This window comes from Macaca thibetana, chromosome 4 (genome assembly GCF_024542745.1).
Source record: "Macaca thibetana thibetana isolate TM-01 chromosome 4, ASM2454274v1, whole genome shotgun sequence".
Taxonomy (NCBI): Eukaryota; Metazoa; Chordata; class Mammalia; order Primates; family Cercopithecidae; genus Macaca; species Macaca thibetana.
Window position 1 is genome coordinate 57,662,009 of NC_065581.1, and position 27,583 is coordinate 57,689,591.

General features: G+C 37.7%; 3 protein-coding genes and 1 pseudogene across 6 annotated transcripts in view; 2 read left to right on the forward strand and 2 right to left on the reverse strand.

Moving 5' to 3' along the window:
* Positions 1 to 27,583, reverse strand: part of DST (dystonin) — a 1,587,602-nt gene that overhangs the window by 502,084 nt on the left and 1,057,935 nt on the right. The gene's annotated exons all lie outside the window — the stretch shown is intronic.
* The window catches only part of ZNF451 (zinc finger protein 451), a 376,340-nt gene that overhangs the window by 170,720 nt on the left and 178,037 nt on the right, over positions 1 to 27,583 (forward strand). The window lies entirely within an intron of this gene.
* Positions 1 to 27,583, forward strand: part of BEND6 (BEN domain containing 6) — a 74,784-nt gene that overhangs the window by 13,714 nt on the left and 33,487 nt on the right. For 3 of the 4 annotated variants that reach the window (XM_050788791.1, XM_050788792.1, XM_050788789.1), the window contains exons 2-3: positions 15,103 to 15,322; positions 25,362 to 25,539. In XM_050788791.1, coding sequence (XP_050644748.1) covers positions 15,203 to 15,322; positions 25,362 to 25,539 — 298 coding nt within the window. In that variant the 5' untranslated portion in view covers positions 15,103 to 15,202. The remainder of the gene's footprint in view (positions 1 to 15,102; positions 15,323 to 25,361; positions 25,540 to 27,583) is intronic. The other variant, XM_050788790.1, reaches the window with a different exon arrangement.
* LOC126953308 (oligosaccharyltransferase complex subunit OSTC-like) lies at positions 8,652 to 9,135 on the reverse strand (annotated as a pseudogene).

The following is a 27,583-nucleotide window of genomic DNA, read 5'->3' on the forward strand; positions in this document are numbered from 1 at the left end:
GGAAAGGCTTTAACTAAGGGACTATTTAAGAAAGTGTGGTCTGGGTGTAGGGAAACCATGAGGGATCATGCTGTACCTCAGGGCTAGTCATAGTGGAAATGTTACCAGCCTGGACCAAAGGGAGAGGAAAGGCATGGTTATTGCAACCTGAAAGGAGAGGGGCACATGAAATCTGAAGTGACCCCACAGGGTGGGAGCCAGGAGGATAAATTCTCCTGACTCACTGTCCTCCCTCCCTCTGATCTCATGCCTGGACACTCATTGGCTGAACTCAGCAGGAAAGAGAGTGAGGGAGCCCAAACAGGTCGAACTCCAGAGTCAGACAGTGACATTGAGACAGCCAAGGAAAGGATCTGGAGGGCCAAAGAAAGGATCTCCTTCTCTAGCATTTAACCAGGACTATAGCCTAATAAACACTAATGAGCAAGCCAAGACTCCAGTCTCTGTGGGAATGGTACTACAGGGCAGAAACTTAGGCAAGGAGGGCCCTGTAAGGGACTACTTGAAGTGAAAAAAGCAAAAATCTCATTGGAATTGACAACCTGTTACAAAGCTGACTTGATGATTAGTTTCTAAGTTCTGGCTTGAGCCTTTCTTCTCCTGCTTGTGGGTTACCAACTAGGAGTGGTTTCCAGGTTCCACTGGGGACCTCAGCTCCCTCATCTGTAAAGTGTGGATAATACTTGTTGCTACCCCAGAGGGTGTCTGTGAGGATTAAATGAGTTAGTACAGGTTAAATGCATAAAATAGCACCTTATACATACTGAATACTCAGTAAATGTTAGCTATGTTTTTATTCTTATTAAGTGAAAGAGGCAGGATTGGAGAGATCTGAGGATGTCATATAGGGCAGTATAGGGAACTAAATTAATTTCTTTTCTAGATAAGGTTACACATATGAAAACACATTATATCACTGCTTATTCATTCAATTAGCTTCAGTAAAAGTACATCCACAAACTCCAGAAAGATAAGAATGTTTTTCTTTCCTTTCCTATCATGGAAAATATAAAATGATTCAGGTCTATAGCCCCTCAAGCATAATGTTTCTTTTCTATTCTTTCTTTTTTTTTTTTGAAACAGGGTCTCACTCTGTCACCCAGGCTGGAGTGCAGCAGAAGGAACAAAGCTCACTGCAGCCTCAAACTCTTGGGCTCTCGTGATCCTCCCACCTCAGCCTCCCCAGTAGCTGGGACTGTAGGTGTGGCCCACCATGCCTGGCTAATTTTTTTTTTTATTTTTGTAGAAATGGACTCTCACCATGTTGCTCAGGCTGATCTTAAATTCCTGGGCTCAAGCTTCGTCCCATCTTAGCCTCCCAAAACACTGGGATTACAGGTGTGAGCCACTGCACTTGGCCCAAATGTAATGTTACTTACGCTCCTGCATAATCTCTAATCCAGTCCAAGTTATGCCATAATAGTTTGGCAGCATCGTTGAACCATCCCAAAGCATATTAACCATCTTTTTACTCATGATATTGCCAGAACAATTTGGAAATTGAAAATATTTATGTTATTTGAAAATGAGGGAAGCGGCCGGGCCTGTAATCCCAGCACTTTGGGAGGCCAAAGTGGGCGGATCACAAGGTCAGGAGCTTGAGACCATCCTGGCTAACATGGTGAAACCCCGTCTCTACTAAAAATATAAAAAATTAGCCAGGCATGGTGGCAGGTGCCTGTAGTCCCAGCTACTTGGGAGGCTGAGGCAGGAGAATTACTCGAACCCGGGAGGCAGAGGTTGTGTGAGCCGGGATCATGCCACTGCACTCCAGCCTGGGCGACAGAATGAGACTCCGTCTCAAAAAAAAAAAAAAAAAAAAAAAAAAAAAAAAAAAACCAAGGAAAAAAAAAACCAAAAATGAAGGCAGTAAAAACAGATAGTAAGTTGAAATGCTGCCTAATGGACATTAGTAAAACCCAGTAGTTTTCCCTCTAGAAATCAGAACGCTTTGGTGAGAAAGCCATTCATGCATTTGTTTTGTTCAGCAGAGTGCTGTCTCAGGGTTGGAGTGCTCAGAATGCACCCAATAATTGACAGCCATTTCAATCTTGATTTGTCTTCCTCTAGAATATATATAACTAAAAATACATAATATAGACATCTCCTTCCTCCATGCCCCATCTTGCTAAGCAGCTGGACTGAAACTAGTAGTCCATTTTATAGAAATCATTAAGCCAGTCACTGGCTATTTAGAATTATGTTGGCACTAGTTTCCTGCCATTTTTAATTCATTTAGCAGGGAGTCTTCAGTTCATATTCTGACCTGAGTACTACAAGGGTTCTTTTATGTCTATACCTTTCAAAACTGATGTATGTATACAGCAATCCAAAACTTTTGAAACCTATGAAAGGGTACTTAGGTTTTATTGTAGTGCTGTACTTGCCTTTCAAAATTTTTAATTGAATCCCTAATGGAGGACTTATATTTAAATACAAAGGCAGATGAGACACCTGTATTATATTTTGATATTAATTTAGTTTCCTTAGGTTTGGTGACTTTTTTTTTTTTAGAATTTCAGAGGTGGCTTTTGAATTCCTGCATTAGGTATGTCATTGATTTGTTAAAATTAAACATAAACGCATTGAGAATTTATGTTTTGATTTGCTTCGATTAATTACAAAAATTCCCCTTTTGCTAGATTTCAATGCTGAGACACTGTGTTTTTCATAATTTGGATGTTGCTTAGGACATTGTTTTTCAAACTATGGATTTTAATCCATTAATGGGTTATGAAATCAGTTTAATGTGCTATGACCAGCCCCTTTTTTAAATGAAATAAAATAGAGCAGACAGAATAGAAACTGAGAGAGTGCATTGCATGTAGTAAGGGAAATATGTTTCTTAAAATTTTGTTTTAGTTGTGTGTGTGTGTGTGTGTGTTTTCTAGATCAAAATGTATTTTTTACTGTAACAGTCAAAAAAATTTAAAGCCATTGGCTTATATATTATTCCTCCAACCACTTTTTCTTTTTCTTTTTTTGAGACAGAGTCTCACTCTGTCATGCAGGCTGGAGTGCAGTGGCATGTTCTCAGCTCGCCACAACCTCCGCCTCCCAGGTTCAAGCGATTCTCGTGCCTTAGCCTTCCCAGTAGCTGGGATTACAGGTACACGCCACCATGCCTGGCTAATTTTTGTTTCACCATGTTGGCTGGGCTTGTTGCAAACTCCCAAACTCAGGTGATCTGCCCACCTTGGCCTCCCAAAGTGCTAGGATCACAGGCGTGAACAACCGCGCCGTGCCCCAATCACATATTGTTAAGTGTTATCATGGATGTGTTCACGTTTCATCTCATCTCCTGCAACTATAAAGAATTAATAAGATGTGTTCTTTTAATAAATAAATAAATTGGGAGCAGATAGCCACATAGTGAATTTTTTTACTAACTATCAGAAACTGGTAGTATTTAATACCTAGCCATATTCATAATATTCCTTCTGAATTTGCTAATTGGCAGCTAACGTAAACATTAAATCACCTGTTTATGGAATTTATAACATAATATTGACCTGAAATCTACTGGAAAGTAGACATTCTAAATAAGGTCTGATATGTCTATATCTGGTTGGTCTTGAGTGAACTGTGTGTTTGTGAAGAAACTTGAGGATTTGCTCTTTAACCAAATCATATCTTCAGGAGAAAAGTTTAATATTAATACAACTAGGGATAATATAAAAACTATGTTTTTGTAAACTAATTTGTTTTTGTCCAAGTTTTTTCTTGTGGTAAAACACACATCACATAAAATTTACCGTCTTAATCATTTTAACTGTTTGGTTCAGTGACCTTAAGTACCTTCATGTTATTGTGCAACCATCACTGCCATCCATCTCCAAGATACTTTTCATCTTACAAAACTGAACTTCTGTGCTCATTAAGCAATAATTCCTATCCCCTCACTTCCCCCAGCCCCTGGCAACCGCCATCTACTTTCTGTCTCTATGAATTTGACTATTCTGGTACCTCATGTAAATGGAATCGTACAATATTTGTATTTTTAGAACTGGCATATTTCACTTAGCATAATGTTCTCAAGGTAAATCCATGTTGTGGAACATCAGAATTTCCTTCCTTTTAAAGGTTGAATACTATTACACTATATGTTTGTGCCCATTTTGCTTATTTATTCATCTTTTGATGGACATGGATTGCTTGCCCCTTTTAGCTATTGTGAATAATGCTGCTATGAACATAGGTATGCAAGTATCTCTTCAAGACTATGCTTTAATTCTGTTTAATATATATCCAGAAGTGGAATTGCTGGATCATATGGTAATTTTATTTGTAATCTTTCTAGAAGGTTCTGTACTGTTTTCCAGCAGTGGCTGCACCATCTTACATTACCACCAGCAGTGCACAGTGTTCCAGTTCCTCTATATCCTTACCACTACTTATGATTTTGGTTTTTTGTTTGTAGCCATCCTAATAGCTATGAGGTAGTTTCTCCTTGTAGTTTTGATTTGCATTTCCTAATGATTAGTGATACTGAGCACCTTTTCATGTGATATCAGCCATTTGTATATCTTCTATGGAAAAAAAATCTATTCAATAAAGTCCTTTACCCATTTTGAATCATTTTTTTGTTAAATTTTAAGAATTCTGTGCATTCTGGATATTAATCTCTTATTAAATACATGATTTGAAAATATTTTCTCATATTCTATGGGTTGCCTTTTTAACTCTGTTAATAGTGACTTTTGATGCACAAAACTTTAATTTGCATGAAGTCCAATATTCCTATTTTTTTTGTTTTATTGCCTATGCCCTTTGGTATCATAGCCAAGAAATCTTTGAAAAATCCAGTTGCATAAAGCTTTTGCCATATGTTTGTTTTCTTTTTACTTTTCTTTTCCTTTTTTTTTTTTTTTTTTTTTTTTGACAGGGTCTTATTCTGTCGCCCAGGCTGGAGTGCAGTAACATGATCTCAGCTCACCGCAACCTCCCCTTCCTAGGTTCAAGCAATTCTCCTGCCTTAGCTTCCTGAGTAGCTGAAACTAAAGCCATGTGCCACCAGGCCTGACTAATTTTTGTATTTTTAGTAGAGATGGAGTTTCCCACTTTGGCCAGGCTGGTCTCGAACCTCTAAGCTCAAGTGGTCCACCTGTCTCAGCCTCCCAAAGTGCTGAGATTACAGGTGTGAGCCACTATGCCCAGCCACCATATGTTTCCTTATAAGAATTTTGTAGCTAATTTGTTTTTAATGATTTTGCAAGCCTAAATTAATTTTTAGCAGGAATTAATAAAGTTTAAAGTAACAAAGTGTAACTCTTAAAAACTAATTATGTACTTTAAAAGGAAAAAGGATTGATTGAAAGGAAGGCTTTTACACTTTTATTTCATGTACTGTCTATGTGTGATCTTTCACTCTTATAATGAGCATTACTGCCTTTCAGATAAAAAGAAGATGTGTTTCTCAATTATGTCACTTTCTACAGTATTCTAAGCACTTAAGTTCTCAGTAGAAAACTGAAACCCCATTTTCCAATAGAAATGTATTAGTAAGCTCAGGCTGCCATAACAAACACCACAGACTGGATGGCTCAAACAACAAAAATTTGTTTCTCACAATTCCATTAGTTAGAAAGTACAAGAACAGGCCCAGCAAGGTTCAGTTGCTGGTGAAGGCTGTATTTTTGGCTTACAGGTGGCATCCTTCTTGCTGTGACCTCACATGACAAAGAAAGAGATGTGATAGTATTAGTGGCCCTATAAGATAGATGTATCTCTCCCTCTCTTCATCTTATAGGGCCACTAATCCTATCCCATTAGGGCCCCAACCTTACAATCTCAATTAATCTTAATTGCCTGCTAAATATCCTATCCCTAAACACAGTCACATTGGCGGTTAAGGCTTCAACATATGAATTTGGAGGATGGCGAGGCACAATTAGTCCATAGGAAAAATATTTTATTTCTTCTGAAAGGGAAACTTGGGTGGTTAAGAAGAGGAGGAATCATATAAAAGACTTGGGGTTACCATATAGTTTTACTGTTAAAATTGATTTTCCAGTGGAGCATTGATCTACTGTACAAAGGAAGGAAAAATAAAGCACAATCAGAAGGCCTCTATTGCCCTGGATTTACTGAACGTGTGGTGATGATGCATTTGGCAAAACATAAACCAAAAGGGACACAGTGGAATATATGTTGAGAGAACCCTTCCTGAAGTAAACAATCTTTTCTTTTGACTGTGGATAAAAGAGCTCTCCACCCATTCTGAATTATCAGCAACCCCAGTGAAGTAAGATTCTGGCATCTGTTACTATCACTAAATAGTACTTAACAGGTCCATATCAGTTAAACCTGGTGAAATTTAGTTTTATCAAATAATAATTCTGCTGTAGGAACTTAGAGGGTGCATATTTTGTCTCTCAAGTACAAGTAGTGCCCCCTTATCCACGGAGGATTCATTCTAAGACCCCAGTGGATACCTGAAATGGTGGGTTGTACCAAACTCTGTATATACTATGTTTTTTCTATACATACCTATGATAATGTTTAATTTATTAATTAGGCACAGTAAGACATTGATAACAATAACTAATAGTAATATAGAACAATTATAATGATATGCTGTAATAAAAGCTAGGTGAATGTGGTCTTCCTGTCTCTCAAAATATCTTACTGTACTAAGTATGGTAATGATGTGAGATGATAACTGAGAAGGCTACTCTAGTGTATACAGTGTGGATATGCTGGACAAAGGGACAACTCACATGCTGGGTAAGTGGTATGGCACAAGATCTCATTACACTACTCAGTATGGCATTCATTTTAAACTTACAATTTTTTTCTTTTCTTGAGACAGGGTCTCATTCTGTCACCCAGGCTGGAGTGCAGTGGCACAATTAGGGCTCTCCACAGTCTCAGCTTCCCAGCTCAGGTGATCCTCCCACCTCAGCCTCCTGACTAGCTGGGACTACAGGCACACCTCCATGCCCAACTAGCTTTTTGTATTTTTTGTAGAGATGTGGTTTTGCCAAGATCAGTTGTCCAGACTGATCTTGCACTCCTGGTCTCAAGTGATCCTCCCACCTCAGCCTCCCAAAGTGCTGAGATTACAGGCATAAGTCACTGCACCCGGCCTAAACTTGTAGATTATTTATTTCTGGAATTTCCCATTTAGTGTTTTCAGACTGTAGTTCACTGGAGGTAACTGAAACTGAGGAAAGCAAAACTGTTAGTAAGGGGAGAGTAGAGTACTGTTTTTAATTTGTCAGTAATATTTGCAGTAATGTAAGGCAATGGATGAAAAGGAATTAAAACAAATGGCCTGCCCCCCAGAGAAAGAAATGAAGATGAAATAAAAGAAGGCAGGTAATACCATCTAAACTCCTTTTAAATATGATAAATATATGGATCTCTAGGTCAGGTTTTCACAAATTATGGTTCATCTGCCTGCTCTCTATTATTGTACAGCCTTAAGGTAAGAATGTTTTTTACAGATTTAAGAAGTTTTTAAAAATCAACATAACATTTTATTATATATAAAATTATATAAACTTGAAGTATCAGTGTTCATAAACATTGCCACACTCGGATGTGGATGTTCCACAATTGGAACATCGCCACACTTAATGTGTTTATGTATTGCCTATGCTTGTTTTCATACTATGAGAGTAAAGTAGTAGTGACAGAAACCATATGGGACAACTTCATTGCTTTAAAGTACTGCTAAGTGGACTACAAATCATAGTGATTCAGCTTTAATAACTGACAATATTTTGAGTAGCATGCATATTGTCATGCCATGGCATTTTATTTTTAATTAGAAAAATTATTTCTGCTCCTCTCATATATCTTATTGTTCAGGAAACAGTTTATATACATATCTCAAGTAATCTACCATCACATACTCTATTTAAAGACAAAGCAGGCCGGGCACAGTGGCTCACACCTTTAATCCCAGCACTTTGGGAGGCCAAGGCAGGCAGATCACCTGAGGTCGCGAGTTCAAGACCAGCCTGGCCAACCTGGTGAAACCCCGTCTCTACAAAAATACAAAAATTACCCAGGCATGATGGCAGGCACCTATAATCCCAGCTACTTGGGAGGCTGAGGTGGGAGAATCACTTGAACCTGGCAGGTGGAGGTTGCAGTGAGCTGAGATCAAGCCATTGCATTCCAGCCTGGGCAACAAGAGCGAAACTCTGTCTCAAAAAATAATAACAAAATCAAATTAAAAAATAAAGGCAAAGCACCTTAGGTAAAGCTGATCAGCTGTCCAGAGTTCTCAGCCTATGGAATCTTCCTTCCTGATTTTATGTTAATTTCTGAAAATCAGAAATGTCATCTCCAAAAAATGTTAAGGGGGTTGTAAAAAATAATCACTTTATTCAATATTATAATTGTAGATATGGAGTATATTTTCTTTTAGAAAATGGAAAACTAAGAAGAAAATGTTTCTCAACATTGTTGGTATATCAATAGGTCAGCAGGAAAAAAAATACTGTGATAAACTTGTCTCTTTGATACCAAGAGGAAATTCTAGTCTAAGCTTTAATATACTTCCTGTTTTTTCACAAGGTATTTCTTTTACTGCTGCTCTTCATTCTTTTCCACATTTCATATTAGAGGATTGGTACAGCCTTTAAAACTTCATTGACAGGAGCAAATCCAGTATCCACTGATTTCTTCTCAAAAGCAGTCTAACCCATCAGATAGCCCAGCAATTTCCTTCTCATGAATACTCTAGCCATGAAAATACTCAATAGGACACAGACGAATTTAATGAATAGAAGAAGAAATCTGTTGAGTTTTGGGATATTTGGTGCATTCAATTGTTCCAGGATTATGAAACCTAAACCTCCCATTGTAAGCAGGAAGCTGGATGCAAGTCCTTCCATAATATATTGTCCATTTACTCTGTAGGCCAAGAAAGCTACTGGCCTCTAATGCCTGTGTTCATCAGTCATAGAGCTAACACTTGCAGGTTCAACAATAACATCATAAATTAATCCTCCAGTGGTAAGGAAGTAAGACACCACCACCAGAGCATACACAGTCATGGCCAATACCATGTGCAGTCAGGGCGGCTTCTTCAGCTTCAGGTTAGGACATTCAGGGACATTCAAGCACTAAGAACAGGACACAACACAAAGTCTCCATGTTGGTGACAGCAAGGGCCATTCTTGGCCTCAAGACCCACACACTACCTGGAAACAATTTTTAAATTTATTTTTTATTATCAGTGCATGCCAATCATGCCAAACAAGAAAAAAATATAAAATTAGCATTAGTGCTTTTAAGGCAGAGTGGAGCGTAGATTATTTTGTTATAAAATTAGGTGGCAAAGGATTGTGGGGTTTGTTTGTTTGAGACAGAGTCTTGCTGTGTCACCAAGGCTGGAGTGTGGTGTCTCAATCTTGGCTCACTGCAACCTCTGCCTCCTGAGTTCAAGCGATTCTCCTGCCTCAGCCTCCTGAGTAGCTGGGATTACAGGTGCACATCACCACACCCAGCTAATTTTTGTGTTTTTAGTATAGATGGGGTTTCACCATGTTAGCCAGGCTGGCCTTGAATTACTGGCCTTAAGTGATCTGCCTGCCTCAGCTTCCCAAAGTGCTGGGATTACAGGCATGCACATTGCAACTGGCAGATTGTTTTTATTATACAATAACATTATAGTTGTGCTGAAAGAAAATCATATATGTTTACATTAGCCAACTAAACACTCATCACAATATTTGCAACTCACAGGAAAATAGCAGTCAGAAAAATTAGGAAATTTAAAATGGAATATCTCATATTTCATCACAGCAGAATTTCTTCACAAAAATTAAAAAATGAAAATTAGTGCAACCAAAATAAATTTCTTATGGCTCATTTGTTAACCAAGAAGGAAAACCATTTACAGATAGTGAAATTATAATAATTGAATTATACTTGACTGCAGTAGTTTACAACTTTTAGCCTTTCAGCAAAGATAGTTGCTCAAGGTTTGGGGACATTGAGAGCAGCACAATAATCAATTAAATAACAAGCAAGTGACTATCAGTTTTTATTGGTTCTTAATGAGTCAACAGGTTACTGCTAAGTTGTTTTTTATTTGAGAAACAAATGCTGAGTTTAGACGGACTAACAAATTAGTCTCTATAAATAGCCTTTGTGAAAAAAGAACTGTGGGCAAAAATAGTTTCAAAGAAACTGAGAAAACGCTAATTGAGTACAACCTGAGGTGGAATCTACTAAGATGTGTTACAAATATATGTAGATCAGAAAAATAATTAGACAAATTTACAGAACTTATGAAAACGTAAAGTGTTTAAAGCCTATGGTTCATTTTATTAGTCATTAGCAGGTGCTTTGCAGAAAATATTTGAACCATTATGTGTATTTTTTAAAAATAGCTTTATTGAAATAACATTCACAAACCAAGCAATTGACCCATTTAAAGTGTATGATTCAGCCAGACACAATGGATCATGCCTGTAATCCAAGCATTTGGAAGGCCAAGGCAGGAAGGTCACTTGAAGCCAGGAGTTTGAAATCAGCCTAGACAATATAGTGAGACCCCATCTCTACAAAAAATTAAAAAATCAGCTGGGCATAGTGGCACACACCTGTAGTCCCAGCTATTAGGGAAACCAAGGTGGGAGGATCGCTTGAGCCCAGGAGGTCAAGGCTGAAGTGAGACAAGATTGCACCACTACAGTCCAGCCTGAGTGACAGATCAAGACCCTATCTCAAAAGCAAAAACAAAGGTGTACAATTCAGCCAAGTATGGTGGCTCATACCTGTAATCCTAATGCTTTGGAAGGACAAAGCAGAACATCACTTGAGGCCAGGAGTTCAAGACCAGCCTGGGCAACATATTGAGAACCTGTCTCTACAAAAAAAAAAACAAAAAAACAAACAAACAAAAAAAAACTAAAAATTAGCCAGGTGTCATGGTGCATGGCTGTAGTCCCAGCTACTCTGGAGGCTGAGGCAAGAAGATCCCTTGAGCCCAGGAGTTCAAGACTGCAGTGACTTAGGATCATGCCGCTGCACTTCAGCCTGGGTGAGAGAGCAAGACCCTGTCTGAAATAAAATAAAATATACAATTAAATGTGGAGGTTATTTTTGTATACCCACAGTATTTTGCAACCATTACCACAATTCCATTTTTAAAACATTTTTCCCTCTAAAAGAAACCTTCTACCAATTTCCTCTCCCCAACCTACTCCTCACCCCTAAGAAATCATTTATCTACTTTCTGCCTCGATAAATTTGACTACCCTTCTTCTTCAAGATTGTTTTGGCCATTCTAAATCTCTTACATTTCCATACAAATTTTAAGATCACCTCGGCAATTTCTGAAAATATCATATATTATTGAACCATTGTCAACAGTGAACATTCGTTCTTGTGGACTTGGCTATCATCAGTTCCATGAATTTTTTCATGGAACTTCAAATAGAAGTTGAATATTCTGACTTGCCGTATTATTACCCAGCATTTTGACAGCTTAGCAGTGGCAAAGTTTTACTGCAAATATTTGCACTGGGGCCAAGACTGAATTTTTTGTGAATGAAACTGTTATTCCATACATCTATGGAGCACTGAATGGCTTTTGAAATAAGCTTTTGCTGTAAACTTAATAATGTTTCTTAACTGAATTGATTCAGAAATTATAAGACAAAATTATATACAAGACAAGCACTTATAGCAAAACTTAAACTGAAGTAAAGTCATTTTAACAGCAACTAATTTATGATGCATAAGTCAAACTGCTTTACATACTTCCCCTGTTGTCAAAAGTTAAAATGTGATACCTTCATCCCCACTCATATTTGCAATAGATATATTTTCAAGTTCAAATTACAGTTCCAGCACTGACTTTCAGATCTCAATGCAAATGCAAGATAAATTTCTTTTTTTTTTTTTTTTTTTGAGACAGAGTCTTGCGCTGTGACCCAGGCTGGAGTGCAGTGGCCGGATCTCAGCTCACTGCAAGCTCTACCTCCCGGGTTTGCGCCATTCTCCTGCCTCAGCCTCCCGAGTAGCTGGGACTACACGTGCCTGCCACCTCGCCTGGCTATTTTTTTGTATTTTTTAGTAGAGACGGGGTTTCACTGTGTTAGCCAGGATGGTCTCGATCTCCTGACCTCGTGATCCACCCGTCTCAGCCTCCCAAAGTGCTGGGATTACAGGCTTGAGCCACCGCGCCCGGCCGCAAGATAAATTTCTATATTTCAAAATCGATTTTATTGTGCAATTTGAGGTGCTTCCACCTAACCTTTAATTGGGAATAATTAGTTTTCAAGTATGACATGCTAAAAGGCAAATATCAAGAGAAGAATCTAATAAAATTCTAGGAAAGTCTTCTAAGAAATTAATATGCTCCACTAAAATTGTAAGCTCATTTTGGGATGTATGGAGTTTTTTGGTGATGGTTACGCAATATGATAAACATACTAAAAATCATTGTACACTTTAAATGGATGTACACACTTTCAAATGATTAAACAGTGAATTTATATGTTGTGTAAATTTTATCTCAATTAAGAAAATTATAAATTCATGGATTAATATCAATATATGCCAGTACCTATCAATGTGAAAGACATTTTCAAAGAGGAGATATGTAAAATCTCATTACAGGTCAGATGGGCATTTGCAACTGATTTTGATGATAGGGAACACTAACTCTGAACCCCAATTAAACAAGATGGTTTTTGTTAATTCCATTCTTTTCACTAGAAAACTTGGCTTACAAAAAGTTGTAGTCAGTTATTAGATTTTGAATTTTGTGAAAATTTGTCTTCTCTCTTGCTATGTAAATACCTGTATAATATCCTACATTTGGCCTATTGGCTTGCAGTGCCTAAAATATTTACTGTCTATCCCTTTGCAGAAAAAATTTGTCAACCCTGTTCTCACAAATAGACTTATGTATTTACTAGGAGGACAGTTTGTATCTATGGAATGCTGTTAACAGTATATCCTTGGTTATGGATTGCTTATTGCAAACATACCTAGAATCTGGATTTATAACCCCAGGGAATATCACGCAAGCTACACAGCTCTGAAATATAAAATGGAGATATATCACAACTTAAACATTCTCCACTGTGTGAGGTAACCCTTTAAATTAATTTAGAGGCCTCACCTATTGTTCTGGACCACAGAGTGCATGATGTGAGAAGGAAGGAGCCCTAGGAAGCCAGCAGGGCTTCCCTGGATCTCTTCCTACTTTGCCTATGCCTCTTGATGGCTTTTTATCTTGCTTTTGTGGGTTCTTTTGTTTTTTTCTTTTTTGGAGACAGACTCCCTCTGTCTCCTGAGCTGGCGTGCAGTGGCATGATCTCAGCTCACTAAAATCTCCGACTCCCAGGTTCAAGCAATTCTCATGCCTCAGCCTCCAGAGTAGCTGGAACTAAAAGCGTGAGCCACCAAGTCCTGCTAATTTTTTGTATTTTAGTAGAGATGGGGTTTCACCATGTTGCCTAGGTTGGTCTTGAATTTCTGAGCTCAGGCAATCTGCCCGCCTGGGACTCCCAAAGTGCTAGGGTTACAGGTGTGAGCCACTGCACGTGGCTTGATTGCTTCTATCTTTGAAATTATTAGTAAAGATTGATACTAGGCAAGCTGTCTGGTATTTGTGAGTCAGATTTGACAGTACAGTCCTGTGTTATCTCAAGCACTATTCAAGTGTTTGAAAGGCTAAAGTAAGTTTTTTCTTGTTTTTTGTTTGTTTGTTTTTGTTTTTTGTTTTGTTTCGTTTTTGAGACGTAGTCTCGCTCTGTCGCCCAGGCTGGAGTGCAGTGGCGCGATCTCGGCTCACTGCAAGCTCTGCCTCCCGGGTTCACGCCATTCTCCTGCCTCAGCCTCCCAGGTAGCTGGGACTACAGGCACCAGCCACCGTGCCCGGCTAATTTTTTGTATTTTTAGTAGAGATGGGGTTTCACCATGTTAGCCAGGAAGGTCTCGATCTCCTCACTTCGTGATCCGCCCGCCTCAGCCTCCCAAAGTGCTGGGATTACAGGCGTGAGCCACCGCGCCCAGCCAGGCTAATGTAACTTTCCAAAGAAGAGTTGCAACAAGCATTTTTGGCAAGACCATCCAAATATTTTATGCTTAGAGTAGATCATAATGACTTTCACTTAAAATAGGCAAAGAATTATGTTTTCTAAAATAGTGACTTAGTGTAATTTGGTAAGGAGCATATGTTACTTTCTGTTCAACAGTAAACATATTTCTTGAAGATATCTAAGCTCAGTCCTTTCTATAAAGTTGTATTATTTATAATTAAATACTTTTTCATGAAAACAAACCAATATACGCAAGTAGTAAGGATGCTAAGACCTAACATGCTGCATCATTTGTAAATAGCAAAAGTTAAATTTCATCATTTAACATCATTCACCACACCCAGCAACTTTTTTGTATTTTTTGTAGTGATAGGGTTTTGTCATGTTTCCCAGGCTGGTCTTGAACTCCTGGGATCAAGCAATCCTCCCACCTCGGCCTACCAAAGTGCTGGGATTACAGGTGTGAGCTGCCACACCCAGCCTACTTTGTCAGATTTTGATAAATGATTATTCCTTAAAATCTTTATGAAAGTACTATTGCCCTTGAGATTTTTTCCCCCATTTTTTATGGCACAATTCTTCAGTTTGCACCAAGGAAAATCTTGCGTTTCAAGACTTAAGAACTTTTAGGGAAAAAAAAACCTTTTAAGAAATTCTTACTGATTTCCCTGGAATATTTTAGTCTTTGGTTCTTGTGATATCTATTATTAACGTCTTTTTCCTAAAGATATATAAGGTCAGTCCTCTGAGATACTGGTATTATAACTTTGTAATGTTTCTAGTTTTTTAGACTCCTCATAATATAACTTTGACAAGAAAAAAACTTATAAATATGAAACAGTGTTACAATGTTTGATTTTGTAAATGACACCTCACTGCATATCACATCATGAAAATACGAAAATCTTTGTGATGATGATGAAATTGGAAGACTTTTGCTTCAAATGAAAATGTGTATGAAATTCATCAGTGGAAGAAAGAATAGGAAACATTAATAAAAGTGGTTTATCTGAGTGGCTAGTACCATTATGAAACATACAGTTGTGAATATGTTATGTGTCATGTTTTTGTTTTTGTTTTTAAGGGAAAGCATTAACTTTTGAGCTACGTCCAGAATAGCATCATCTTCATGGGTATTCCCTACTCCTAGGATTTCAGAAAACCTTTGATAACTAATTGAGAAAATGCAGAAGATCTTGCAGACAGATGAAATTACCGATACACAAGCTGTTAGAAAAGGAAAGAGGAAAAGGACAGAGACAATGGACTCAGAAAATGCAAATAGTGACATGGATAAAGGACAGGTTGGTTTTTGTTACCTTGATTCAACTTTATTATCTAGCTCAATCATAATTTCATGATTTCTTTCATAATTTATTAGTGCTTCGCCCTCTTATTTCATTCTTTTCATTTCTTTGTTCAATGGAGAAAATATAATCTTATGTTCTTCTTCTTTTTAAAAATGTTTTGTAGAGAGAGGGTCTCCCTGTGTTGCCCAGGCTGGTTTCAAATTCCTAGGCTTAAGTGATCCTCCCACCTCGGCCTCTCTAAGTGCTGGGATTACAGGTGTAAGCCCCTGCATCATCTTATGTTCTCTTTTTAATGTTGAACAGTTGAGTTAGAAATATACTCAACAATTTACCTGCTTCTGTTTTTCAAACTTTCCTTAATAGTCTGAGAAAGTAAAAGATCAGCAAAAAGTCAAAAAATATTTTTTCCTCCCCCCAAATACTGAAGAAGTTGGAATGCCTCATCTTTAAGACATACTGTTTGCTTTTCTTTTTAGACCCCAGTTTGTGGCCCGTCTTTATCACTGGTTTGGTCAGGGCGCCTCTCCTATCTTTATTTATTGATTTGTGCCTTTTAAATATGAATTCCCCACTCCCATTCCCCACCTATACTTTGGACAACCAATCAATATATTTATTTCTGTATCTTTTTATTTGTGTGTTTTTGTAATACATATATTTGTGTATGTCTCTGTAATGTAGTGTTTTATTTCATATATTCTTATTTAAATAAATATTACATTCTTATGGTTTAAAATATTTTTTAGAGGTTAACAGTGAAAAGTCTCCCTCACATCCCTGTCTCCCACTTATCCTGTTCCTGCTGCCAGCCTCCCAATAAAAGTAATTATATTTATTGCTTTCTTGTTTGCCTTTCCAGTGTTTCTTCATTCAAATAAATCAAATGTGAATATACATTCTTATCCCTGTCTTTGGCACAAAACTAACCATATATATTGTTTTACACTTTTCTTTTTTACTTAATATATTTTGAAGGTATTTCAATTATTATACAGAGAGCTTTGTATTTTTTACAGCTCCATGTTATTGCACTGTGTGTATTCACCATCTTTTATTTAACTGATCCCTATGATAAATATCAGTTGTTTCCAATCCTTTTCTCATTATTTAACACAAACCACACAACCCTGTGCCACCTTATGTGTACATCATTTGGTAGTACAGTAGTATTAAAATATAGACCTTAATCTGTTTCTGATTTTCAATCAGCACTGTTTTTTAAAAAATAAATTTTATCGTGCGTATTTCAGGTATACAACATCACATTATAGGAAACATATAGATAGTAAGGAGGTTACTATAGTGAAGCAAATTAACATATCCATCACTCACAGTTACCCATTTTTAAAATTTTTGTGACAAGAGCAGATAAAATTTACACACGTAGCATGAATCCCAAACACAATACAATTTTATTACCTATGGTCCTTGTGTGGTACATTAGATCTCTAAACTTGTTTGTTCTATGTATCTGCTACTTCGTATCCTCTGACTTACATCTCCTCATTTTCTCTCCTCTAAGCCCCATCTGCCCTGGTAATGACTGTTTTGTTCTCTATCTCTGTATATTTGAAAGCTTTTTTAAGATTCCATATATAAGTGAGATCATGCAATAATTTTCTTTCTGTGTCTGGTTTACTTCACCTAACATAACATCCTCCAGGCTCATCTACATTGTGGCAAATAGCAAGATCTTGTTCTTTTTTAGGGCTCAATGATATTCCGTTTATAAATATATTAATTCGACAGTTTCTTTATCCATTCATTCATTGATGGACACTTTGCTTGTTTCCACACAATTAGCACTGTTTTTAATACCTATCTATATTGCTATGCATACATCTGATTCATTGCTTCTAGCTGCTGCATAGCACCGTATTTTATTTATTCTTTCCTCAGTGATGAATACCTAGATTGCCTCCAGCATCTTGCTACCACAAACAATGACAAAGTAAATATCCTTACACATGTCCTTTTAAGAAACTTTGTGAGGCCGGATGCAGTGGCTCATGCCTATAATCCCAGCACTTTGGAAGACTGAGGCAGGAGGATCACTTGAGCCCAGGAGTTTGTGACCAGCCTGGGCAACACAGGGAGACCCTGGCTCTACCAAAAAATGTTTTAAATTAATCGGGTGCAATTGCTCACACCTACAGTCCCAGCTACTTAGGAGGCTGAGGTGGGAGGATCGCTTGAGTCTAGGAGTTTGAGGCTGCAGTGAGCTGTGTTCCCATCACTGCACTTCGGGCTGGGTGACAGAGCCAGACCTTGTCTCAAAAAAAAGAAAAGAAAAAAGAAAAAAAAAAAAAACTGTGTGACAATTTATCTGGGATAAATACATAGGAGGGTGATTTATACCTTATAAGTTATATGTTTATTTCTAGTTCATTTGACTGGATATTATAAAATTACTTTTCAAGAATGTTCACATCAGTGTACGTGCCCAGCATCAGTGTTTAAGAGGTTCCTATATTTGTACTTCCCTACAACCATTAGTGTTAATATTCAATTTTCTAGTTTTTGCCAAATTGATGGCTGAAAATGATATCTCATTGTTTTAATCTGCTGATGCAGGTTTGGGGGAACTCAAGGATTGCTTGAGAGGTAAAAACAGTCACATGCTCTTGCAGGCCGGTATTGTGGCTTCTTTTGCAAAAACTTAATAGCTTTCTAAACCACTTATTTCTTTTTTGTTCCATTGAAATTCACTATAGCCAGAGATTTTATTTGATCATAGACTGTAAGCCTGAAAACTGTTCTCTTCAATTATGGCATCTGTATTCAGCCTCTTTTCTCTCCAATTCATGACAGTTATCTAAACACCATACAAAACAAAAAGCTTGAAGGTAACACCCTGCATGTGAAGCTTACCACTGGGCTGGATCCCATTATCTGGCAAGAACACAAAGAAAAGCTCTTGAGAAAGCCTTAAGGATACAGTCTTACCTCCTGCTATTTAGATATAAAAGTAATTGGCTTTTTCAAAACTTGAAGATTGAATATCACTGGACTCTCACTTAATTTAAATTGCATGCTGCACTCAGAGAGCCTTCCATGTCTGCTTGCACACTGACCAGCACTGACAAGGAGTAGCTGATACATACCAGCATTCTTTTTCCAGGCTCAATAAGCTGGTGGTCTGCCTTCAAAGGTATTCCAGGTGACTGTTGTCCAAATACGCCCCAAGATCTAACAAGAATCAATGGCTATCCAGCATGCCATGCCTGCGAGCTTTTTGTCTACCACCTGACCTCTCAGTAATTCAAATATATTTCAGGTTTTAGGTATTCCTACTTCTGGGTATTAAATTTTGGACTAGTTATGGTATATGTTGCAAAGGCTGTAAAATAGACCCAAATAACATAATAGTGGCTTATACAGGATGAAGTTTATTTCCCTCTTACCTAATAGTAAGAGCAGTTTAGGGGTGCTACGGCAGCTTCACATGATGAGGGTCCCTCTTACTTTGTTGATCTACCTTCATCAACACACAGTCTCTATCTCTGGGTCTACCCTCCCCTCACCCTCCCATCATGCCTTCCCCTCTGCCAACAGAAGAAGGAGAATACAGGCAGAAGAAGGCATGCTTGTTCTTTTAAGGTTATGAACAAGTCAGTGGTCCAAAACACTCCTGCTCATATCCTATTGGAGCGAACTTAGTCATAGTCACACTGAGCTGTGTGGGAGTCAGGGAAATGAAGCCTTTAGCTGACAACTATAAGCCCAGCTAAAACTTTTATGGTACTATAGAAGAATGGTAGAACAGACACCTGGAGATAGCTAGCAGTCTCTGCACTGTCCATTTTTCTATTAGGTTTTTGTTTTCTGTTCGTTTTCTTGGTTTATTCTGATAGATTTCCTGTTCTGTCAATTCTTATTGATTTGTATAAATACCTTATCTATTGTAGAAATTAGTCTCTTATGGTTTGAGATATTACAAATATATTCTCCCAATCTAATATGTGTCTGTTAACTTTATTTCCTTCCACTGATGCTTACAAATGGATTACTTTTGCCTGATGTCCTTTCCCTCTTGTAGCAACTTGCTAAAACTTGCTAACAAGAACATAGATTCTAATTACTACTAATAGAATTATGGTCTCAATAGGTCATCTTCAGTTTTTAAAATTTTCTTTTTTCTATTTAATCAATACATAATTTTTTCTTTAGGATTTATACATTTAATATGAGTACATTAGCTATTTGCCTACTTATGATATTAGTAATTTTCATCACTATAAGGTGTATTACACATGTATGTATATACAAACACATATATAACAATGACATATACAAACTTATACATATATTGGTACATTTATAAAATAAAGGTTGGGACCAGGTATAGTGGCTGGCACCTATAATCCCAGCTACTTGGGAGGCTGAGGCGGGAGGACTGCTTGAGCCCAGGAGTTTGAGGCTGCAGTAAGCTAAAATTGTGTCACTGCACTCCAGCCCAAGCAAAAGAGTAAGACCTGTTTCCAGAAAATAATAAATAAATAAATAAATAAAATAAAAGTTGAATGTAAATGCTATAAATCATATAAAAATGTAATTGTATTTTCTATAGCCAATCTCATCTGGCTTTCAATTCTCCATTCTTGATTGATAAGACAATAAAAAGCTTAAACTTGTTTATTCATTTTCTAGTGTAAAACAGTCTTTTTGAGCTAATATTATTTAAGTCACTTCAGGATTTAAGCCTCAGTGAATTCTAAATTCTTCCCCTCCTCCACTTTTTACTTCTTTTCTTGGGAAGTGAACCAAGTTTTTCGAAGTCTTACACTCAGCCTCTGGGAAAAGATATCTGATCTTTTACTGAGGTTTTCACTTTCCTGCCTTGTTTCAGGGTGTCCCTTGGTGTTACTGTTGAGCCAATCCTTACAGGTCCATTGGGGATTCTATTGGTAGCTGCCGCTGAATTTTGCCATCCTGACACGCACTGCCGTCTTCTATAATGTTCTGGCAACTTGTGGCCTCTCTGTCTAGATATGAAGCTGTTTGTGTTTCTTTTCTTTTCTTTTCTTTTTTTTGAGATGGAGTCTCGCTCCATTGCCCAGGCTGGAGTGCAGTGGCACAGTCTCTGCTCACTGCAACCTCCACCTCCTGGGTTCAAATGATTCTCATACCTCAGCCTCCCAAGTAGCTGGGATTACAGGCATAAGCCACCACTCCTGGCTAATTTTTTTTGTATTTTTAGTAGAGACGAGGTTTCACTATGTTGGCCAGGCTGGTCTTAAACTCCTGACCTCAAGTGATCTGCCCACCTCCACCTCCCAAAGTACTGGGATTACAGGCATAAGCCACCATGCCCGGCCAGCTGATTATATTTCATTAGTTTCTCCAGAACTTACCTATCCCCTAACTAGGACACAAGCACCATTTGGATTCTCCAGCTGTTTTGCATGAGCTCCGGGAAATCTGGATGTTGTCTCTGGCCCATTTGTCTGGACACCAATTTGGCCATTTCCTATCTGTGGCTCAGAGAGACACCATGTTACCCTGATGCTGAACATGCAGACTCTTTGGGGAACTTAAGAATGCACTAAGCAAGGATCCAGCCTGCTGTTCTGGGATTGCCCCCATTTATCTGTATGTCTCTACCATATACTCCCACCCCTGAGATTCATCTCCTTTCCCCCTAAAGCGCAGGGGCAGGAAAAGCAAAGACATTTAAATCAGATTTCATGCTAATCAAGTTCTTATTCCCCAGGCTCCTCCTCCATGCACCAGAATGTCTTTTCTTTTCCTGGGCAGTAGAGGCTTTCTTTATGTTATACCTTTACCTCTTCTACTCTCAGGTTAATTTTTTAAAATTTTATACAACAAACTTCTAGGTTTGTATCCTTATAAATTCCACTCTGTATTCCAATTTTCCAGATGTGGATATATATACATATATATGTGTGTGTGTGTGTATATATATATATATACGTGTGTGTGTGTGTGTGTGTGTGTGTGTGTATATATATATAAAGGCCAGTTTGGTAGTTTGAAAAAATCCTTTTATCTCAACACAGCTTGAATGTTACAACTTAAAAGCATATGTTTTCAAATAATTGTCTTGCTATTGACCTTTAAAACTATTTTTTAAACTAAAAGGTAAATGTGAATGCTTTTTTTCCATTTTTCCATTTTTTGTTTGTTTGTTTGTTTGTTTGTTTCTGAGACAGAGTCTTGTTCTGTTGCCCAGACTGGAGTGCAGTGGTGCGATCTCGGCTCACTGCAACCTCCGCCTCCTGGGTTCAAGAGATTCTCTTGCCTCAGCCTCCTGGGTAGCTGGGACTACAGGCGCATGCCATCATGCCCAGCTAAATTCTTGTATTTTTAGTTGAGACAGGGTTTCACCGTGTTAGCCAGGATGGTCTCGATTTCCTGACCTCATGATCCGCCAGCCCCAGTCTCCCAAAGTGGTGGGATTACAGGCATGAGCCACCGCACCCGGCCGTGAATACTTTTTTCCCCACTGAATCCGCTCTCCCCCAATACGCCCCAAAATTGACCTTATAGGATAGTCTCAATCAGAAGGTTGTGAATGGGAAATATGAAGGGAAGTGGATAAAGGAGACGAATTACAAAGAAGGGAACTTATGTTGTATACTAACATGATTAAAATGATTATTGAATGTTTACTATGTGCAATGCAATATGACAGATGTTCTCTATATATTGCCTCATGTCAACTTTTATTTTTTTACTTTAAAAATACAATGAGCTCCAATAAAGCTGCTGCCCATCCCAAGACCTAAAACATTACTATACCTTATAACTTCCTATAGACTCCTAACCTACCCCATTCCCTGCCTGCCTCATTCTAGAAGTAATCATATTCAATTTTGTTTAATTTACTTGTGTTTTAATAGTTTTATAGGCCGGGCATGGTGGCTCATGCCTGTAATCCCAGCACTTTGGGAGGCCGAGGTGGGCAGATCACTTAAGGTCAGGGGTTTGAAACCAGCCTGGGCAATATGGCAGAACCTTGTCTCTACTAAGTGTACCAAAAAAATTAGCTGGGCATGGTGGCACGTGCCTGAAATCCCAGCTATTCAGGAGGCTGAGACAGGAGAATCACTTGAACCCAGGAGGTGCAGGTTGCAGTGCGCCATGATCGCGCCTCTGCACTCCATCCTGGGAGACAGAGTGAGATTCCATCTCAAAAAGTAAATAAATAAATAATAACAATAATAGTTTTATAAAAATATATATACACAACTATAATGTAGTCTCATTATACATTTCTATATAAATATATTATATATTATAGATTATATATCATATATGACATATATTTACCTAGATAATGTATCATTAGTTTTATCTGTTCTTAAACTTTGCAAAAAGTATACCATATATTATGTTTACTTCTGGAACTCGCATTTCTCACTCAACATTTTACCAAAATTCATTCATTTTGTCTGTAATTTATTCACCATCAATGCTGTATAATATCCAAACTTGTAACTAACGCATTTACCCATTGTCCTATCGATGGGAATTTGGGCTGTTTTCAGAGTTTTCGCCATTATGAACAACAGTATTATGGAAAGTCTTGGACTACAAATATTGAAAATTTCTCTTATGTATAGACCTAGAAATCAATTGCAAGATCAGAGGGTAGGTGAATGTTAAAATTTACAAGATAATGTTAAATGTTTTCCAGAGTAGTTCTGCCAATTTACATTTCCACCAGCAATATGAGGAAATTCCATTGATCTATGTCTACTCCATGCTTTTGTCAAGCTCATTCATATTTTTGCCCCAAATCATATCTCATTGTCATTTTGATCTTCTCTTCCCTGGTTGTTAACAAAGTTGAGCATCCATTTGTATATTTATAAGCCCTATGGGTTTTCTGTTCTGTAAAATGTTTGTTCATGCCATTTGCCTATTTTTCTATTTAATTGTTGCCTTCTTTTTCCTTACTGATTTGTCACCTAACAGTATTGCAAATATTCACCAGTTGCGATGTGTCTTTTCACTTTCTTTAATGTGCCTTAATGAAGAAAAGTTCTTAATTTTAATTTAGCTGAATTTATTAACCTTTTTTATTATGATCAATTATTTTATGCCTAAGAAATTCTTTCCTGCCCCAAGTTCAAAATACCTGCACTTATATTTTCTCACAACTTAAACTTTTGTTTTTGATGTTTAAATTCTTTATCCATATGAAGTTGTGTGTGTGCGCATGTGTGATAACAGATCCATTTCCTTTACGTTTTTTTTTCCAAACGGTTAACCAATTTTTTCAAGCTTTATTTGTTGAACAGATCCCATTTGTATTTCTGAAGAAACACCCTGCTTCGTATAGTTCTTTAGCATTGCTTTAGATATTCTTGGCCTTTTGTTCTTCCATATAAATTTCAGAACCAATTTATTAGGTTACCAAATGTCTTTTTAGATTTTTATTTAAATCATATTAATTCCATGGCTCAATTTTGGGATAATCAGTTTTTTAAAAAAATTAAGGATTCTACAGGAGTCAGACAATCTTAAGATCTCTTGCAAGTTCCAACATTTACTAGATGCGTGACCTTTAATAAATGACAGTTTTTCTAAATCTATTCTCTTCATTTGTAAAGTGGGTATTTCATATGAAAGTACAGGTAAAGTACCTACAACACCACTAAATGCCTGGTGGACAAACAACAAATAATTTTTATCATTTTCACCAATAGTGTTGCAATCTAATGAAAACAATATTACTTGTAAATAATGAGCCACAATCATGGTTACACAATAAATTGATAATTGAAATGAATTGAACACATTTAAAAATAAATTAATTAAGACTTCTTATCTCTGAACATGATGTCTCTCTACATTAATTTAGAAGATTATCTTTGGTAGCTTTCAGTCAAGTATTTTTTTTTTACTTCCTTCATAAAGATCTTGCAAATCTTTTGTTGTGTGTCAATGACATCTGCTCTCAGGGTTTAAACATAAATGCAGAATATTTAGGCTCTAGGGATTGAAAACTGTCAAGAGAATCTATAAAAATTTACTTTCTGGAGTTGTTTTTTTTTTTTTTTTTTTAAATTTTCACTTTGTTTTTGAGACAGGGTCTCCCTCTGTCACCCAGGGTGGAGTGCAGTGGCGCCATCTCAGCTCACTGCAGCCTCAGCCTCCCTTTAATCCGGTGATCTCCAGAATAGCTGGACAACAGACGCATGCCACCATGCCCGGCTAATTTTTATATTTTTTGTAGAGACGGGGTTTCACCACGTTGCCCAGGCTGATCTTGACCCCCTGGGCTCAAGCGATCCACCCTTCCTGGCCTCCCAAAGTGCTGAGATTACAGGTGTGAGTCACCATGCCCAGCCACTTTCTGGAGATTTTAAAGAAACGTTTTAGGGAAGTGTAACATATATACAGAAGAGTACATGTATAAAAACTGTATAGCTTGATTATCACACAATAAACACATCCATATAAAAAATAAAACATCACCAACACCCCAAAGATTCCCTCATGTCCCCTGTCAGCTACTACCCTACACCCCTCCACAGGTACCTCCTGTCCTAATAAATAGTAACCTTTTGAACACTGTGTTAGGAATTGTTTGTAGCTGGCAAGTAGAAGCACTAACTCTGGTATACCCTGCCATCTTGTTAAGCTTTTCTATTTATTAAATCATTCGTCTGTGTGTATTCACAGGTGAAAGAAATAAGGTTTAGATGGTGAGGCATTCTGCTCAAATCCGGGCTGTATATCAGAGAAGAGCAGATTTGAATGGTGGTCTTATCGATTTTATTCTGTTTTGCTAAATTATCTACTTTGTATTTTTCACTGAAGTTAGGCAGAAATTCAGAATCCTGGTTTCTGTTTCTCAAGAGGCATATGTACATGAAACTTTGTTCTGCCCTTATTTTGAGTTCCTCTGCCTGCTGGAGGACAAAGCTTCAGCTAGATCCGCAGCAGGAAGTGCCTGTGAGAACAAGAAATTTGTAGTCCCAACAACATGCAGTGGTTAACCTGGGATAAATCACTAAAGATGCTATGAGGCTTCTTTTATTGTGCCTGCCTTCTATTTTAGAGAGACCCATATTCGGGAAATGCCTTTCTGCCTGGTGAAAGCTCCAGTGAGGATGAGGAGCCTTTAGCAGAATTGTCAAAGGAAGAATTGTGCGCCAAAATAAAAAGCCTGAAAGAAAAACTAACAAACACCCGGAAAGAGAACGGCCGACTTCGACAGTCTTTGGTCATGCTTCAAGGTAAACGTTGAAAAAATTGACATTTTAGATAAAAGGGAAAGTATATCATCATTGGAAAGTATTGCAAATTAGCTGTCAAGAATAAAAAAGAAAATCCATACCTCTGGGAACTCAAAACTCACAGTTTTAGAAAAAAATCACTGATTATATAATTTAAACACAGAAGCACTCTATTGAAAGATCTAGCTTATGGCTCAAAAAATTTTAGATTCTCCTACAAAACACTAAATATTGTATTCATTTAATAGTGTTTAAGAGACATTTATTGAGCATTTAATATACGCCACTCACACTGCTAAGCCCTAGAGAGAAAACATTGTTAAGACAGAGCAAACATGTTAAGGTGCCCATGATGTGCTTAGGTCACCCCTCTCTGCTAGGGAAATCTCTAGAAAATGGAACTTATTGTGATTCTTCATGAAATCACTGGAATTAGAGTCCATAGAGTACATCTTCATTTTTTTCTGTTAGGAAGAGTGACTTGGGAAAACAATAGCGTTCCACTGGAAAAATATAAAGAAGAAAACTCACCACAAAATACTCCAGTGTCTGGGGAAAAAAATGAAAAAAGGAGAAAGAAGCATAAGCAAATTAAAAACTACTTGGCTTAATGCCTTTTTGTAGGATCCTATGTGATGTTCATGTGTTTATTTTTTCAAAAATTATGCTTTCCATTTGTAGTTAAGCACTATACATTATTTTATACAGCTGAATATTTTGTAATTAGGATACTATGTTGGCAGCACTCAGTTGTAAAACAGTAAATACACAGAACATTTTGAAAATAAGTCCTTCCAGTTGCTGTGCACAGAATGAGTACAAGTGGTACAAGAAAGTGAGGCAGAACCACCAGAAAGGCCGTACAATCATCCAGTCTCAGATAGTAGCAGCCTACCCTACAACAATGGCTTATGAAAATAAAGAGAGTGGGCCGGGCGCGGTGGCTCAAGCCTGTAATCCCAGCACTTTGGGAGGCCGAGACAGGCGGATCACGAGGTCAGGAGATCGAGACCATCCTGGCTAACACGGTGAAACCCCGTCTCTACTAAAAAATACAAAAAACTAGCCGGGCGAGGTGGCGGGCGCCTGTAGTCCCAGCTACTCGGGAGGCTGAGGCAGGAGAATGGCGTGAACCCGGGAGGCAGAGCTTGCAGTGAGCTGAGATCTGGCCACTGCACTCCAGCCTGGGCCACAGAGCGAGACTCCGTCTCAAAAAAAAAAAAAAAAAAGAAAATAAAGAAAGTGGTTCACAATGCATTTAGAGACAGAATAGTAATAAGAGACAGATAGAATATAGTGATGAATGAGGTTGAGAGTAATGATTCACATTCTTTCCTAAGAATATTTGTTAAATTAACGTCTTCATACTTTTAAGTAAAAATAGTCACATGTAAGAAGAAAGATGTTATTCAATTAACAAGCCATTACCTCTTTATTTCTTCGCTTCATTTTTTAAATTTGTTTGTTTGTTTTACAGAGACAGGGTCTCGCTCTGTTGCCCAGGATGGAGTGCAGTGATGAGATCATAGTTTACTGCAATCTCAAACTCCTAAACCTAAGCAACCCTCCTGCCTCAGCCTCCTGAGTAGCTAGGACTATAGGCATGCACCACCACACCCGACTAGTTTTAAAAATTTTTCATAGAGATAGGGGTCTCACTGTGTTACCCAGGCTGGTTCGAACTCCTGGCCTCAAGCCATCCTTCTGCTTTGGCCTCCCAAAGTGCTGGGATTACAGGTGTGAGCCACCATACCTGGCCTTATTTCTTCATTTTAAATATTATGTTTTTAAAACTGATGTTTTCTTTTGACTAGTTTTTTATGATTTCCAAAGAATAGATAATTCCCAGTTTTACATAATCTCTTCCAGAATTTAGCATAGGATGAAAAGCTAGTTTATAAAATTAGCATGAATTGCTAATTAAAAGCATTAATCTTGGAGCTATAGACCTTGGCGTGAAGCCCAACTTTGCTTTAAAACTTTGGCCATATTATTTCACTGTGCCCTTATCCCCCACTGCAATTTCCTCATCCAAAAAGCAGAG